General features: G+C 37.1%; 3 protein-coding genes across 9 annotated transcripts in view; 1 reads left to right on the forward strand and 2 right to left on the reverse strand.

The window, feature by feature from the left end:
- Positions 1 to 17,658, forward strand: part of LOC113060912 (neuronal PAS domain-containing protein 3-like) — a 783,891-nt gene that overhangs the window by 257,690 nt on the left and 508,543 nt on the right. The window lies entirely within an intron of this gene.
- Positions 6,675 to 10,950, reverse strand: LOC113060927 (keratinocyte-associated protein 3-like). The gene is made up of 6 exons (XM_026230193.1): positions 10,838 to 10,950; positions 10,298 to 10,482; positions 9,400 to 9,459; positions 8,773 to 8,970; positions 8,528 to 8,662; positions 6,675 to 7,531 (listed from the first exon to the last, which is right to left on the reverse strand). Exons 1-6 carry the CDS (start codon positions 10,848 to 10,850, stop codon positions 7,436 to 7,438), a joined length of 687 nt encoding a protein of 228 aa, XP_026085978.1. The 5' UTR covers positions 10,851 to 10,950; the 3' UTR covers positions 6,675 to 7,435.
- Positions 12,386 to 17,658, reverse strand: part of LOC113060909 (C-terminal-binding protein 2-like) — a 40,920-nt gene continuing 35,647 nt past the window's right edge. For 4 of the 6 annotated variants that reach the window (XM_026230173.1, XM_026230169.1, XM_026230171.1 and 1 more), the window contains 5 exons: positions 17,428 to 17,642; positions 17,213 to 17,343; positions 16,796 to 16,923; positions 16,386 to 16,500; positions 12,386 to 13,864 (listed from right to left, as the gene is read on the reverse strand). In XM_026230173.1, coding sequence (XP_026085958.1) covers positions 13,684 to 13,864; positions 16,386 to 16,500; positions 16,796 to 16,923; positions 17,213 to 17,343; positions 17,428 to 17,642 — 770 coding nt within the window. In that variant the 3' untranslated portion in view covers positions 12,386 to 13,683. Of the gene's footprint in view, positions 13,865 to 15,134; positions 15,209 to 16,385; positions 16,501 to 16,795; positions 16,924 to 17,212; positions 17,344 to 17,427; positions 17,643 to 17,658 lie in introns of all 6 variants that reach the window. The other 2 variants (XM_026230170.1, XM_026230172.1) reach the window with 2 other exon arrangements.

Raw genomic sequence — 17,658 nt, forward strand, 5'->3', positions numbered from 1 at the left:
GTAATCGCATTCGACTTTGATTAGTCCATGATTGACAGCGCAGAGAAAAGTAACAGGTACCACGTGAACAAAACCGCTCCGCGTGTTTCCTTGACTGCGGACGATACAATAATTAACCCATGTACAGTATAACCGTACTCAGAAACATCTACTACGGTTTAATTGAAAATACACAGTAAGGTCTAAAATATAATAGTAACTGTTTAGCCTCCCGGCCTTCATCCCAGCCCATTTTATGTAAAGTTACATGAATTTCCCTTCTATAAGTTTATGGCATTTCTCTGGGTGCATATTTAATATAAATTTTTATTTCAAAAATAAAAATTAAAAACTAGTAAGTGAGTGAATTAATTCATACAATTCTGTTCTATATATTTTAAAGTTTTTGTCTGCAGTTGAGCAGTTCAACTTGTTTTAAGCATATGGATTTAATATAGCAAATGCTCAATAAAAGCAGTGACATAAAAAAAAAAGTAATCAGAAAATGTGTGTGTATACAACAACATATAACCAATTATATTAGGCTACTGGTTTAAAGAATACATATATATTTTTCTACATAATCAACAGGTTAGTTGATGATGGGATTTTTGTCTTTATCATTATTTACTGATTAAGTTGGGAGTCTGATAACTAGGTTTTTATCTTGGATGCTTTGATTGAACAGCAGATCTCCAGCAATCCAACAGGCCAAGTGAAGCGATAACACTTTCAGCTTAACCATAACACAACATCAACTTACATGAGGAATTAAACAGAGCCAGTGTGAGATCACAGTGTTTTTTTCCCATCTAAAAAAGCGTCAGTGAAAGTAGGTGTTCAGAATTTGTTTCACCCACCTCAGGGGGTCAACTAACTTTTATTTGAATGGTTTTGCTTTTTAAAACAAAATTTTTAATGCTATGTTTATTGCAGTTTAGATAACTGTTCATAAAACTACTACAGACATTAAACTAGAGCAAATATTTAGCAAATTTCTTTCTTGGTTAAATAATGCTTATGATGTGTTTCTTTCAATCACTCAACTGTGTCTCGGTTGTTTCTCACAGAAAGCTGTTTTATCTCACACAGAGAAACGGAACTATCAGAGTCAACCCCAAATCCAGCATAGAGGGGTTCAGTGAATGTTGTGTTGAATGTGTTTAAGTGTGTGAGTGTGTGTGTGTCAGAGACACTGTAGAAGGAAAACGTGCCGGCTGACCGGTCCAGATACACTCCTATTCTGTTAGAGAATAAAGGGACAGATATATATGTGATCTTATGACAGTGCCTGACAGATAAACGGTTATTAAAACATCTAAGACTCCAGGACTTTTCATTGTATCCAAACCTTTTCTCCTTCCTTTCCTGCTGATTTCTTTATATGTCACGGATACATTAACCCCAAGCCACTCCATTCAGCGTCCCAGTAAAAGCGTCCAGTCAGACTCTCTCTACACAGAACCTGTTGACATTCAAATCTGTCTGGATGATCAGGATATGGCTGCTCTTCTGTCACACACGTCCTCTTTCTGCTCCTCTCAGACACAATGAGACCAGTGTGTGCTGTGTTTAAATCCAGTGTGAGATCACATGCGTCTGAACAAAGAATAGAGATTATAACATTTGGAAAACAAAAGGTGTATGTGTGTATATTAGGGTGTATGTGTGTGTGACCTACATTTCTGTGGTCCTGTTATAATCTTGCACTGTCCTCCATGATCCAGACTATTAAAAAAGGTGTCACACTCAATTTAAATAATGAAGAAAGTGAAATAGCTCACCTAAAAAAAAAAAAAAAAAAAAAAACCTGCTCTCACAAAACTAAAAGAAAACCCCATACAGAGTCCTAATTAGACAATGCAAACCACCATGCATACTGTATACAATGGTTAATGTCTATGTATATCTGTATCATGATATAAAAAAATATGAAAGTCATAAATATGGAATACGAAGGTACATTTTTTTTTTTTTTTTGTAAACAATCATTTTTTCAATGATTAGCCACACCATTAAAACCACTGACAGGTGAAGTAAATAACATTAATTATATTGTTACAATGGCACTGGTAAAGAGGTAAGACCTACAGTACACAATATTATGCAAATAGTTTTATTGTTGTAGCTGATCACCACTTCTTTACACTTTAACTGAAACTAAAAGTTTACACTCCATTTGTTTCCATAATTGATGCATTGTAGTCTGCCTGTCAAACACAATCACAAAAGAGGAGCTGCAAACAGCGAAGAAAGAAAGGGCTAAAGCAAAGACTGACAAAGAATGGCTGCTGGACTTAGTGCAATCCATATCGAAGCGTGGGGGCTCTTCTGTGCAGACCAGAGTGAGGAAAGGAAAAAGACGAGAAGGAAGACACTCAAATAAGACTGAAGCAAATTCTGAGAAATGGGGTTGTTGGATCTGCAAAACCAGTGATCAATAATTTTTTTTTAACCCCACACACACACACACACACACACACACACAGATTAACAGTCTGCTCTCTGCAATGAAGAAAAATCTTGCCTTTCTTTGTGTGTTTCTGATTTGAGTAATGAAAGTTCTGAAAATGTGTAATGTACAAAAGTGAAGCTTTTATGAAAATACCTAAATACTCCATGCTGGTAGAAGGGATATTAATTGAGTTTTTAACTGATTCTGGGGCTGTGTTTATGCTACAGACTGGAGTGGGAGAAGCGCTGGTGTGAAGCATAGTGATAGTCTAGGAGAATTTATGTCAGAGTGCAAACATGAAATTGGGGTAGAGATACTTGTGGTACACTACTTTCTTATTGAGACTTGTGGTAAATTCGCCCATTGGCCTCAGACCATCATGGCCTCCTAATAATCCCCATATCTGCTGATTGGCTTCATCACTCTGTCTCCTCTCCACCAGTAAGCTGGTGTGTGGTGAGCGTTCTGGCGCACTATGGCTGCCGTCGCATTATCCAGGTGGATGCTGCACACTGGTGGTGGATGAGGAGATACCCCCTCACTATGTAAGCGCTTTGAGTGTTTCGAAAAGCGCTATATAAATGTAAGGAATGATTAATTAATTATTACCCATTTACAAAAATGCTAAGTAAAATCACTGCATGGCAAATATTTGTGCTTCAGACATGCATCTGGCTTTGGCAGAAGTGCCATCCGAATTGTAGGATGGGCATAAATATGACGTGGGACTGATTTAAGGATGTGAACCGGTTGTAATCACCCCAAAATCTGATTACAGACCGTATCAATATCCTCTAAAACCAGAGGCAATACTTGGTATAAAACCAGTGTCTGAGTCACTATTAAAGGAGGGAATAACAGTGCCATGAAATGATTCTCCAGTGTGCACTCCAATTTTTCCTGTGATAAAGATAAGAGAAAAAGGTCAGCCCACAGAGTGGCGTTTTGTATAAGACTTGCAGGCAGTAAATGCATCTGTCAGACAAAGGGCTCCATCAGTGCCAAATCTCTATACAATCTTGTCACAAATACCACAAGATGCAACATTATTTTCAGTGGTAGATCTGGCTAATGCATTTTTTAGCATGCCAGTGGATAAAAACAGTCAGTTTTGGTTTGCATTTAAAATTAATGGCAGAGAATATAAATTTACACATTTAAGCCAGGGGTATGGAGAATCAACGACTCCATACAACAAAACACTTTGACCTTTGACCCTGACAGCTGAAACTGCTTTGTTGGAATATGTGGATGAACTTTGCTTATGAGCTCTGAGTCCACGTGTGTAACTGATACTGTGACTCTACTGAGGCATTTGGCTCAGGAGGGCCATAAAGTCAGCATGGCGAAGCTGCAGCTTGCAAAGCAGCAGGTTACATTTCCGGGGCATGTAATAACACTCAATAGCAAATCTGAAAAAAAAAAATCTGAAAAAAAGTCAAAGCTATAAAAGATGTACCAAAACCACTCAAAAAACAAAACAAATGCTGTCATTTTTGTCATTGTGTTTATACTGTCGAACATTTACCGTATTCCAAATTATGCAATTCTTGAGCAGCCTCTGAGAGCCCTAACAATAGGGAAGGGGTTGACGTCAAAGAGAAAGTGAAAGTGACGTGACATTCAGCCAAGTATGGTGACCCATACTCAGAATTTGAGCTCTGCATTTAACCCATCCGAGGTGCACACACACAGAGCAATTTTCTGTCTACTCCAAATTGAGTAGACAGAAAAGGCAGAGGAGGCATTTGTGAACATAAAATTTCACGTGTCTCTGGTGCCAACTTTGGGCCTGCTGGTACCAACTAAGCCTTTTGTTCAGATGGTAGATGAGAAAAATGGGTTTATGACTTCTGTGTCATTGTAACATCATGAAAGAGACAGATTAAGACCCGTGGCCTATTTTTCATCCAAAAAATATCCAGTTGCAGCAGGCCAGCCACACTGTCTGAGGGCGGTTGCAGCTGCTGAACAGGCCATAATGGTGTCTGGAGAATTTGTAGGTTACTCTTACCTGACATTGATGGTGTCACATGCAGTGTCTAAGATTTTGCAAGACCAGAAAACATCGCATTTATATCATGCTTGAAATGCCGAATATCACTGTTAAGTGATGCACAACCTTAACCGACAGAAGCGGATGAGGAGGAGCACAACTGTTGTTTAACCGCACTTGATCAGGTGTGTACGCCGGAAAACTGCAGATGTAATTTTGACTGATGGTGTCTGGATGAGCTGTGATGGCAAGCCTTGTCTACCTCGATACTTCTTTCCTCATTATGCTAAGTCAATGCATGGTAAAGACCATGCATCGAATGATTACACAAATGAAAGAATTGTGGTTTACAACATTTGCTGAAACTTTTTGTAAAAGATGTGTCATTTGTAACACTCATAATGTGTCAAAAGGGATAAAAATGTCCCAAGTATCCCAGCCAGCCCCGACAGGGCTTTTTGAATATCTACAAATGTATTTTTTCGATCTGACCCCATGTGGAGGGAAGGAATATTGTTTGGTATTGGTTGATATGTGATGAAAATAGGTGGAAGCATTCCCAGCATCAAAACAGGATGTTGCATCAGTAGCAAAGGCTCTGTTTACTGAAATAGTCCCAAGATGGGGAATTCCATGAAAAATCAGTTCAGACAATAGGACACACTTTGTCAATGAAACAATAAAACAAGTGGGTCAGCTCTAGGGAATTGACATGAAGATGCATTTCAGTTACCACCCAGCTTCAAGCAGGGCAACTGAGAGACAGAACATAATAATAAAAAACTAATTGGCTAAATGTTGTGAGGAAACTGGACTCACATGAGTTAAGGCGCTCCCGATTGTTCTCATGTATATGAGAATGAGAAAGCGATCTAGGGTCAACCTGGACCCATACAAAATTCTCTTTGGTAAACCACCATTTAAGGGTATGGAAGGAGGTAAACAACAGCTGCCATTGACAGAGGTGTGTGAGCATGACATGTTAAGTTACTGCTAAGAAATTATCTGTTGTCTAATGTCTGTGTGCAGGTGATACACACGCGAAGAGATGTGTGTGTCTGCCGGGCAAAACCGAGGTCAGAGCTGAAAACAGGATGCTCTGACTGCAGGGTCAGAATCAACATGTAGAACGGAACAGAGAACAACTGCACAGAAATCATCGACAGCGACAAACTTCACAAGTCCATTCAGCAGGCCAAGCGACACTTCATCTGCAGCAGTGTGTGTGTGTGAGACAGAGCATATCATCATATGCCAGAAAAAGGATGATCAGAATGTTGTTACCCAGCATTAATAAATGTAGGGTCATCTAAGAGGGCCTAAGAGGGAAACTAGAAAGAAAGGGAGTGTTAACATTTTACCAGGGGCTCTGGTATTTTTTTTTTTGGAGCAGTTTTCACAAGTCAGTTAAAATGAGTAGAACAGACGGCTGTTCGTACATAGCTTTCAATATTTATTGCACGTCAACAGACAGCAAGAGTTTTATCCTGCACTTCTAAGTATTATCTCATGGAGTTGGAGCGAAGATTCGAGAAAAGGAAAAGACAATGCATAGGGTGGCCATATGTGCCATCCAAAACATAGACATAATTTAAGGCTATTGGTTTATATAATAAAACTAAATTTCACTGTGACCTCAGTAACCAGGGGGACAGGTAAGTTGATGGTCTATTTTTCACTTTATCTTTCTAAAATAATAAAGTAATAACCATAAAGTTTGGAGTCTGATAATCTAGTCTGTAGATAACTAGGTTTTGTCTCTGAGGCTCTGAGTGAACAGCAGATGTCCAGCAATCCAGCAGCTGCAGTGAAGAGAATGAGGTCAGCTTTACCATAACACTGAGAACACAACATGTGGAATTAAACCGAGCCAGTGTGAGATCACACGATGAACAAGAATGAGAGGGTCAGTGAAAGTTTATGTTGTTCATCCACCTTGGGGGACAAAAAAGTTTTGTTTAAATTGTCGAGCTTTTTAAAACTACATTTTTTTATTCTACATGAATTGCATTTTAGAAAATTGTTCATTAAACTACTAAATACAATAACATTAAAAAAATAAAATGTATTTTAATTCCTGGTTGAAGCTTAGATTTAAAAGAACAACATTCACCATTTCCAACTCTAGTTGTGTAATCTAAAATGCAATTACTATCTGCATATTAAAAAGTATTTTATATCCCAACATAAAAAAATATTCTTTATGGAACACTTTTAGATTGAGAAAGGGTTCTGAAAACACTATTTGTTACATTACTCATTTATTCAAATATAATGCACATTGATGACAACAAAATACCACAGTGTTAAAAATAATACAATGAAATGTAGGCAGCAAAGTTTCACTTTTCTGAACTGATATGAGGACTTTTTAATAATCCGTCAGGAATGAAACAAAATTACAGCTCTCTAAACACACAAACACAGTCTTTTGAAATGAAAAATAATTCACGTAGAGCGAAACCCCTTTGCTTTGACAGTGTCAGTCATGTCTCTATGTCAATATTTAACACTTTGAATCATACTGGATTATCTGTGAATGTGAGATTTTCTCTGCATCATTAAATCCAACTCATATTAATGTGTCTCTGGCACACTCTAAAACAGCTGCTTTAAACTAAAATATTTTTTGGTACATTTGACAGCATAAGCACAATAACATCTCATATTAAAAAAAAAGAATAGTCACTTTAAAAAAAATCATAAGCTTAATTTTGAAGTTGGGTGTTACAATGTAAACAAGAACCACAAAATGTAACTCCAGAAACAACACCATAATGGATATATTCTATGATGTTTTTGGCTTTATTACAGTCTATGTGTGTAGACTGAAAACATTCAGGCCAAAGGTCCAACTGATTGGAGTTCAACTGACAAAGTCTGTTTCAACCTCAGTGCTTCAAAACATCTACCATTATCAATAAATGAAAATCTGAATGTACCTCAGTATGAATGCAAACTATTATTATGATCTAAACTTCCACTTCAACATTGGGATTGTCTCTCTAAGCGCTGACAGAGTGATGTGCAATGAGACGCTCGCCTTGAGTCGTGTGGTCTTGGTCCATTTTTGACCCTGATGCCAGTGCCTCCTCTTCCAGCTGTTATGATATCCAATCACATCGATTAAAAAGAGGTGATGTTATAGCTGTTTTTTTTTTTAATCACTAATCACTTTTCATTACAGATTTACATCTTTCTGCTCCCTGACACTTAGAATTGGCCTTTATGAACTGATAAAATGTATATTATGAATGCAATGCTAATTGCTTTGGATAAACATGTCTGCTCTATTATACCTTAAAGGAATAGTTCACCCAAAAATGAAAAACAAAAAAACACCATAAATTGCATCCAAGATGTAAATTAGTTTGTTTCTCCATCAGAATAAATTTGGAGGAATGTAGCATTGCATCACTTGCTCACCAATGGATGCTCTGCAGTGAATGGGTGCCGTCAGAATGAGAGTCCAAACATCTGATAAAAACATCCCAAGAAGACACAAGTAATCCACACCACTCCAGTTCATCAGTAAACATCCTGTAAAGCTGCATGAACTGCCATTAAGACAGTTTTCATTTTAAACTGTTGCTTTTGACTAAATTATGAATCCATAATCCACAATATTACCTTTTCCAGAATCAACAGTTTGAAAGTAAAAAAAAAAAAAACCTTAATGATAGATTTGTTCCTTAAAAACAAGCAGCTTTTCACTTCACAAGATTTTAACTGATGGACTGGAGTGGTGTGGATTATTGTGATGTGTTTATCAGCTGTTTGGACTCACATCCTGATGGCACCCATTCACTGCAGAGGATACATTTGTGAGCAAGTGATGTGATGTAAAATTTTTCCAAATCTGTTCCCATGAAGAAACAAACTAATCTACACCTAAAATGGCCTGGGGGAGAGTACATCTTAATTTTTAGGTGAACAGTTCCTTTAAATGCATGAATGTATATTTAAAGAGCTCAGAACCATGCCAAGTCATTTCCATAATCTGTTAGAAGTTCACAAAAATCCCTATGAACATTTTTATGGTTTTAAACAGCAGGTTCATTCAGCCGAGCTGTCTGCATGTATATTGAGAGATGTACCTGCTCTCTGATGTAGGTTTGAGCACAGGGTCCGATGCCTCTTAACTGGAGACCCACAATAAAGCACCACACAGACAGTCCAGCCTCCAGTGAGGTGAATGTAGCACAGGTGAACCACAGAGCAAGAGTTGTATCCTGGAAGAGAAACAGCAGTTCAGTCTTCACAAACAAGATGAAAGGTCATATTGGTTAACTTCTATATACTTGTTCAAAAACACCAGATGCATTTGTGTAGACTGACTCACGTAGATGCGAGTGGCATCAAAAGGACAGTTGACGATGACCGGAGAACGTGCATTCACAGGCACGTTAGTGGAATTACATCCTTTCATGAGCGTGCTCCCATCGGCTGAAATGGTCATACTGATCGCCAAAACCAGCCCCACTAAACATGCCAGCGAGAGAAAGGCGTTCAGAAAGGAACTCACTAACAGACCGATGTGCTACAGGAAGCAGAAGAACAGAGCGGTGTTAAACGCTAGATTGAAAGAATGTGGTATTTTTGCATTGGCATACAGAAGAATCATGCTGATAAGGTAGTATGACCATACATCCTCTTTTTTAAATTGCCTAAAATGTCCAAGTTTTGGCTTTGTTGTCATACCTGCTGAAGTAGCTTGACCAATAGTGTGCAGACACTGTTAATATTCAACCAGCCGTGGTGTGTGAGAAGGTGGGAACTACAGAGAATGGTCAAAGCCATGCAAATACACACACACACACATATACTGGTATATAATGAATGAGGACTGTAGGGAGCACATCGATAAGAAAACAAAGCCAAAACCTGAACATTTTAGGTGATTCTGAAACGCCAGCCAGAACAGGGAAAAAAAGAGAACATTTATTAACCCTAGATAAATCCTACTTACCAGTTTCAAGTTGGTTATATTCCTTGACACCAATATAGCAACAATTCCACTTGCAATGCTCTTGAGAAAAACATGTTAACATGATTAGGTGTGAGGACATTCAATGGCATTGTGGGAAAATTAAAACTACTCAGGAACCCTAAATAGTTTAATGTGTTAAATACATGTGCACTTTTCTTAACAGCTTGAAGGAATAGTTTACCCAAAACCAAATATTTATTGAAAATGTATTCACCCTTTCAGTCCATCAATGAACAGTTTATGAACATGAGTTAGTTTCTTCATTGAAATAGATTCGGAGAAATGTATATCCTCTGTCTGCAGTGAATGGGTGCCATCAGAATGAGAGTCCAAACAGCTGCTAAAAACATCACAATAATCCACACCACTCCAGTTCATCAGTTAATGTCATGTGAAGTGAAAAGCTGCATTTTTTAGTAATAAAAAAAATAAATCATTCAAGTCTTCCAAACATAATAATGCTTTCTCCAGAGAAAAAGATTGCCTTCAAGGGAAATATGCACAGTTCTCAAGCTAAAACAGTCCAAAACTGTGGACAATGTTGAAGACGGCACCCATTCACTGCAGAGGATCCATTAATGAGCATGTGACGTAATGCTAAATTTACATCCAGATCTACATCTTGGATGAGGTGAGGGTGTGTAAAATCTGCTGTTTTTAATTTTTGTGTGAAATATTCCTTTAAGTAAATATGCAGACTTAACTGGATGAAGCAACACACCCAAAGTAGTAGCAAATCCGATTTACGTTTACAGACATGTGAACAGATCCTTTCTGAATGAAAAATCTGGATATTACATGCATGAGTTGAATCAGCATCATTTAGGACCCACAAATGGGACATATACAGGGAATATGCATTAGTGCAACCACTCACCAGCAGTCCTGAGGTGACAGAGATGATGTTTGATACAGTATATTCTGTTGAGATCTCATTGCTGGGTTTGGATACGTGGCGTAACACACTGCCATGGACGATGGCACTCAGGATGAAATTAACATGACCAATGACAATGAGGGTCAGTCCTTTCTTCATCAGCCGCCCAGGGCCCTTCTGCTTATCTAGAATATAGTATACTTTCAAGCAGTGATTTAAAACAATTACACTGAAAAAATGTTATTGCATTAGAAGATAAATACTTCTAAAATTTTTCTCAGAACTAACTAAACGTTCATTAACTAGTTTTGCATTAAACTAGTGGCTGACACCAGTTATCTTTATTTATTTTGCAATGTATTGGCATTGCTTTTCTACAGTGAGGAAAATGTAAACATTACAGCAGACACGCACTTCACGAGAACAAATAACCGATTGTCAGAGGCTTGTTTTCCCTGGACAGCGGACACCGTTCTTTACCGCTTCTTCAGTTAAACTATGAACTCACCTGCAATAAAAAGAAAGAAACGATCGTCTTACCGAAATCACACATATCTGTATCCGCGTATTTGAACCAAGTTGAGAAGGAAAAATGTGTAGATCAAACGCAGTGTCCTCCCTTCGTAGTCGATGACGTCACGCACGACTCACCTGTACAGCGAAAGTGGGAGGAGCCAGAATACAGACGTCACTCGATGCGAATGCAGAAAAGCTCTTATTTTTGAGCATATTATTATTATTATTTAGTCATTTATCAGACGATTTTATTCAAAGCAATCAATTACTAACTAAAAGCTAAAACTTTATAAATACTACCTATACAAATTCAAGTAAAGTAAAGCAATTAGATAAAAATGACAAATGCATACAACAAAATTTAAAAACTTAACATTTAAATGAAAAATAAAGCTAAAAACAATAAAAAAGTATGTATATGTGTGTGTGTGTTGTATTGATGCATATTAATATACATTTTTATTAATAATCTATGAATAATCGTTTTCATAAAGTTGTCTTACATTTCGTTGCCCAGATTTTCCCTTTAATTCTCTCTAATTCTTAATTTTAATTTTTAAATTTGCAAAAATAATTTTGCGGGTTTATTGCATGATATATGCATCTAATAAAGTTTACTTTGTTTTGAAATAGTTAACATAGCCTAATACTATGATACTATATAAAAACTTATGTTTACTTTTTTTGCATTGCATGCTGCCACTGTATTGGTCAAACTGGCATCTGGGAATACTCTAGCTTTCCCTTATGTTGTCCAGAAGGATTTTACAAGTGATGCATCTCACATGACCAAAGCAACGCTTTAATCCAAAACTAGATTCAGTTTCCTGACACTCTCGGTAGCTCTAAAAACTGTCTGGCATCTGTCTGTCCATGCTAACTATTCAAACTATGACAGCACTGTTCTACTGAGACGAATAAAACTGAATTCACTGGAATTCAGCCGCCAAATGATAAAAAAAAAAAACAAAAAAAAAACAAGGTTTGCTTTCATTATTTTTATTTTTGCATTTGCACCACACGGACTGAAAACTGAATTGTGTAGATTTACATGGACCAAATGCTAGAGTACAAAGTCCTGTCATCTGAATACCACACCCCACAATATCAGCACGAAGCAAATATTAGAGTACCGAGGACAAAGCACAGGCACATCAGGTAAACAAGATGATAACAGAATACTGGAAAAGGAATAGGCTAAATTTACAGAACACATTGACATGTTATCATCAGATAATATCATATATTGCATTAAATTGATCAACAAGTAAAATCAAACAACTTGGTTTTATTTTTGGTTAAGAAATAAGATGGAAACTAGCCTTTGTCATCTTGAAACCCCCACAAAAACGCCAATTTCTCATTTATTTCTTTCCCAAAAATAAGTATATAAATATAAAACAATGTTGCCTATTAACAAAGTATAAGGAAACCTATAAACCCAGAGCCACAGCGACCCCTTGTGGCGTCCAGACGCATGCAGGGGTCATTCGAAGGTCACTGCTCTGCAGATGCTGCAAATCGTGTCTTAAATGTGTGCGTAAAGTGAGACAAACACACAAGCACAGTATAGAACGTCAAAATGGCATTTTTATTTGAACTGTACTGAATGCTAAATGTTCACCTCGGTACAATAAACAAATACTCACACTAAAAACCAAACCTACAGTTCCAGAACCAACCTGACTGGAGTTGGCAGAGGACCTCAGAATATTGCATATAAACAACACAATGAGCTCTGAACAGTGCGCTTCCACATAAAAAACCCAAAATGAAAGAAACAGGCAAGGGATCAGAGGAAAGTAGGGTTACAAAAACATTAAACTAGACAATACAAATTTAATTTAACTGCCATACATTCAACACCAAAAACGCACTGGATGGCAGATCTATAAAAATACCTCGGGTAGGCTGATGGGAAGAAGCAAGTATTTAAACGGGGCTGCCGTGTGTTTTGGAGTAACCGTTAAATGTTCTTCCTGAGACAGGGGCGGTTTTTCACTCCAGTCCCTTTTCTGTGTGAGCTGCCATCTATTTTTATTTATTTTTGAACGCAAACACTAAATCAAAATCATGTCCCTCACGGTGACATTCACTCGAATCCAAATGGCCATTTTTGAAAACGGACATCTTAAAACCCAGATGCAGTTTGTATTTCAAATCCTGAAAACTCATTTTGAATCGAAATCAATGGATATATCCGTAAAATAGTGTGCTCTTGGGTCTTAAAGAACAGTGGTTTCTGAGCTGGTGCTTGTTGAATTTGTGCAATTCTGTAAACAAGAAGTCAGCTATGCCAAATGTTGAAAAAAAGCTAAGAATTCATCTTCATTTTTGCTCAAGAACAGCCTTAACCTCTGTTCTCATAATAGATACACTGTATTTATATATTTTCTTTTTCATTATCAAGCACTTTTAACACTAAAACAAAGACGAGCACTAATTTTCTGGGTGTAAAGAAAGAAACAAAATTGAAACTGTTGAGAGATTTATGTAAATAAGGCGAGGAGGAAGAAGACAAGCACATGGCATGTGATAACGATCATCGTTTTGAACTCTGTAAGTGGTGCACCAGGAAAGAGGTGTGGTTATTATGTCATGCCACGCCCCCTGATAAGAAAGCACCGCCCACCTGCTATAAAACAGGTGGAAATGATGTCCTCCCCTCACAAGAACAACAGAAATAACTTGGGTTAAAATGTGAATGAATGGAAAAACACTAAAACTGAAAACAGGATGGTAGAAAGATGTCCGTGGAGCATGTCTCTGTTGCAGCTCGTGGCAGCTGATTGCTTGATCACCCATTCACTGTCTCTTAGTCTCTTTGATTTGCAGTTTTGCTGAATGACTGTCGGTCAGTGGTCAGGTGGTTATGACTTGGCGAGGTGTTCTCTATGGTCATTGTGTTTGAGGAGCTGGGTGGGGGACGGGGCGAGGCTGGGCTGGGTGCCCGGCGGCAGGGGATGGGCCCCGGGCACCCCGCCGGGCATTATGCTCTCTATCTGTCCACCCATGCCACCAGGAGACACACCCACCGCACCAGGAGGAAACCTGAGAAAATACAGAGAAAATCGCTTTATGCTCTGCCCTATACCACATGATTACAGATGCAAAAGCTTTACTTTGGCTGAGAAAGTTTTTTAATTTATACTCTTGCAAATGTTTGGGCACATTTGATGGGAATGTTTCTCATGTTTCTTAAATTATTTGATCTCAAGACTTCAGCTTAAATGCTTTAAATTAATTCTGCAGACAAAAACAACTCATTACTATATACTCGAACATTCAACAGTTTGGGGTCAGTAAGATTTTAAAGAAATTAACACTATTCAGCAAGGATGCATTAAAAAGATCAAAAGCCATAGTAAATAATAATATAATGTTGCAAAAGATTTCCATTTCAAATAAATGCTGTAACTATCTATTCATTAAATAATCACGACTCTTACAAAAATATGAAGCAGCACAACTGTTTTCAGTTCAATGTTTCTTCAGCAGCAAATTATCATATTAGAATCATTTCTGAAGGATCATGTGACACTGAAGACTGTGGAGTAATGATGCTGAAAATCATTTAAAGATAATTTCAAATGTTTTTATTTTATATTATAATAATATTTCAAAATATTACAGTATACTATATTTTCATAAAAAATGTTTATCAAATAAATGCATTCTTTGCCAACAGAAGTAAGAAATGTATCCATTTTATTGATCTTAAAAGGCATATATTTAAATCAAAGAATTCTACATTTAATATGGTTTAAAAACATCATAAAAATTAGATGAAAAAAAGTCTATAAAGAAATAAAAAAAATTTAATAATGCACGTTAAAGATTACATCAAGAAATCAACATATCAATGTAGAAACTGATTAAATATACAACAATTTAGATATTTATTAATGGATAACAGTCATTACATTTACATTATCATGTTTTCCTTTGTGATTTCATGTGATTCATCAGGTACAAATACTGAATTCCAAAATAATTTTTCTCAAATTCTCAAATAAAAGTAGCACAAATGGACCCTCGTACAAAAAAAAGTCTTATTGAACAAATCAGATGCACGAACAACACAGCTAAATAAATGAAGTAAATATTACAGATTAAAAAAAATAGTAGAACTAATGAGAAAACAATTAGCAGGCATCGCATGATATTTGAATGTCCTATGAGAATGAGAAATGTAAAAATAATAGAGACGAATCAAAATTAGTATATTGTTAGTGTTAAGACATCATTGTTTTGTTGTGTCATTTAGAGATATTTGGACTGCGTCTTGAGCTCGTTGTTTCAGTGCGCTGGAAGTAGTTACCTGTCATTGTTTAGGTATACATTTTGTCTTGCAGGCCGCCAGGAGAAACGGCTGGTAGCGGCTGGGCCACTCTGCTGAGCGAGAGAAGCAATCAGACTGGTTGGTTGGTGTGTGTGTATGTCTGTGTGTGTGTATGTGTGGGTTGGAGAGTTAAATGCATAAGAATGAGGTATAAGTTAAGTGAAATGTTCAGAAGGGTCATAGGGGGATAAATCTAGAGGTGATGCTGTTGATGTTAATTTATGTGTTCCACAGGGACAGACGGCGGTCTCGTTTGAGTCTATTTGCATATGGTGATCTGGAGGGATAACACTCACTACACAGGGATGAACGAATGAAGCACATCTGCACAGCTGCTGTACTGCTTGACTACTCTTACAATAGAAATCAGGAATTTGTTGAGTTTTCATTTCACAGTGAGGAAGGAGTGATCTTGAGTCCAGTGGGGAAAAGAGCAGGGATTGGACAGAATTTAATGAATCCGGTTTTGATTCAGATTTAATTTCTTTATCAACAATTTTATTGATTTCGTCCTTTTGTGGCAGTTATTCACATTTTCTATTAATATTTATTAACATTACTATTTCAGTAACAAACATTTAGATTTTTTTCATATTTATTATTAATTAACAAATAATATTTATTATACCATTTATTAAGATATTACTATTTACTATTGTACCATTTATTTATTTATTTTTCTGAATGTATCTCACTAGAAAACAGTTCTTCTTGTTTTTAAGATCTGTTATTTTATTGTTATTTTAGATTTATATTGACAACACACACACACAAAAAAAAAAATAAATAATCATAATTTGCCAGTGTGGTTGGAAAAATAAACATAATACAAAATATATTCTTTCTAAATTAATAACACATGCATTTTTAATTTTAAGTATATTTATAGTTTTAGGAATAGTTCAGATATTTAGTCATAGATTTTTTTATTTTTGCAAATTGCATTTTTAAATTGTATACCACCCTGGAATAGGTATGAATAATATATTAAATAAATAATATTTAATTTATAATTTACAAATTCAAAAATAAAAATTAAATGTATTACAATTAATTCAAAATATTCATTATAATTAAAAATGAATTAATACAATTATTTAACCAGTTCTTAATCCAAGAAAAGAGGGTTTTTGAGATGGTAAAAAACTCAAGGATGGACAGTATGATAAAATTACTGAATTATGAAAAAATAGATGGCGTTCTGTGCATGTTTAAAATCTCTTTTGTCACCTGTAGGCTCCGCCGTTGAGCTCCGGATGTACCTGCTGCTCCATCACCCCCCACGGCGCCGTAGTCACAAAAAACTCTTTGTTGACGCAGTTTCGGAGACTATCCGGAATACGACCTGAAACCCAGAACAAAACCGAGACATGCTGACTGATGAACAATAGGACAGATCTAGATTTACATTCCCTGAAGGAAATACAAATGTTTGCTAGGCAGCGAAAGATTAACGTTTGAGGTAAAAAAGAAAGTTGAAAAAGTTTTGCGATAGAGATAGAAGTGAGAGAGAAAGAAAAAATCTTCCCCCTTCAGTTCACATGCAGTAAACCATAATAAAGCATTGATAATCATAATGTTGTATGGTGATATCCTCGTGAGATGTGGTAACATTTTGAAGTCAGTGGGAGATTTTGTACCGGTGATGGCCCTGCGGATCTCAGTGGCCGCTGCCTCTCTCATCTCTAGTGAGGCCTGCTCACTGTACCACGCCGTGTGAGGGGTGCAGATCAGATTGGGCGCATCCTTCAGAGGACCCTGAGAAAAACTGAGAGAAAGACACATCTCACTTTGCACACTAGATCTCATTTTTACTACTTCACTGATCATGTGCATACACTACCGTCAACTATTTTCTATATGAATATGTTGTCAAATGTAATTTATTCCTGTGATGCAAAGCTAGGATGCACAAATCCTAATGTTGCATGTTATATAGAAATAAAAGCATGCAAATTTAGGTGCAGCTGAAGAAATGTTTGGAGTTGCATCCAATTTTCTTAAGGCAAAGTAACACAGAGATTATATTACAATTAGTATGTCATTACAAATGATACCTGAAGGGTTCAGACTCGTGGACGTCCAGGGCGGCCCCCCGTATCCTGCCCTCTTTGAGAGCCTGAGCCAGGGCTTTTTCATCCACCAGACCCCCTCGTGCTGTGTTGACTAGAAATGCTCCCTGTCGCATCTAACCAAACATCATACATGATGTTCACACAACAGCCACTAGATGGAGCTCGCGATAGCAGGAATGGGTTTGTGGGTAATGTACCTGCTTGATGGTGAAGTCGTTGATGAGGTGGTGATTGTGTTCGTTTAGGTTGCAGTGGAGAGACACACAGTCGCTCTGGTACAAGAGGTCCTGCAAGGTGTAAACTCTCTGGACACCCAGTGATCGTTCTAGACCGTCTTGCAGGTACGGGTCATAAAAGATCACATTGAAGCCAAATGCTTTCGCTCGAACAGCCACTGCCTGTCCCGATCGGCCTAGGAAAGAGAGAAG

Source organism: Carassius auratus, chromosome 42 (genome assembly GCF_003368295.1).
Source record: "Carassius auratus strain Wakin chromosome 42, ASM336829v1, whole genome shotgun sequence".
Classification (NCBI taxonomy): Eukaryota; Metazoa; Chordata; class Actinopteri; order Cypriniformes; family Cyprinidae; genus Carassius; species Carassius auratus.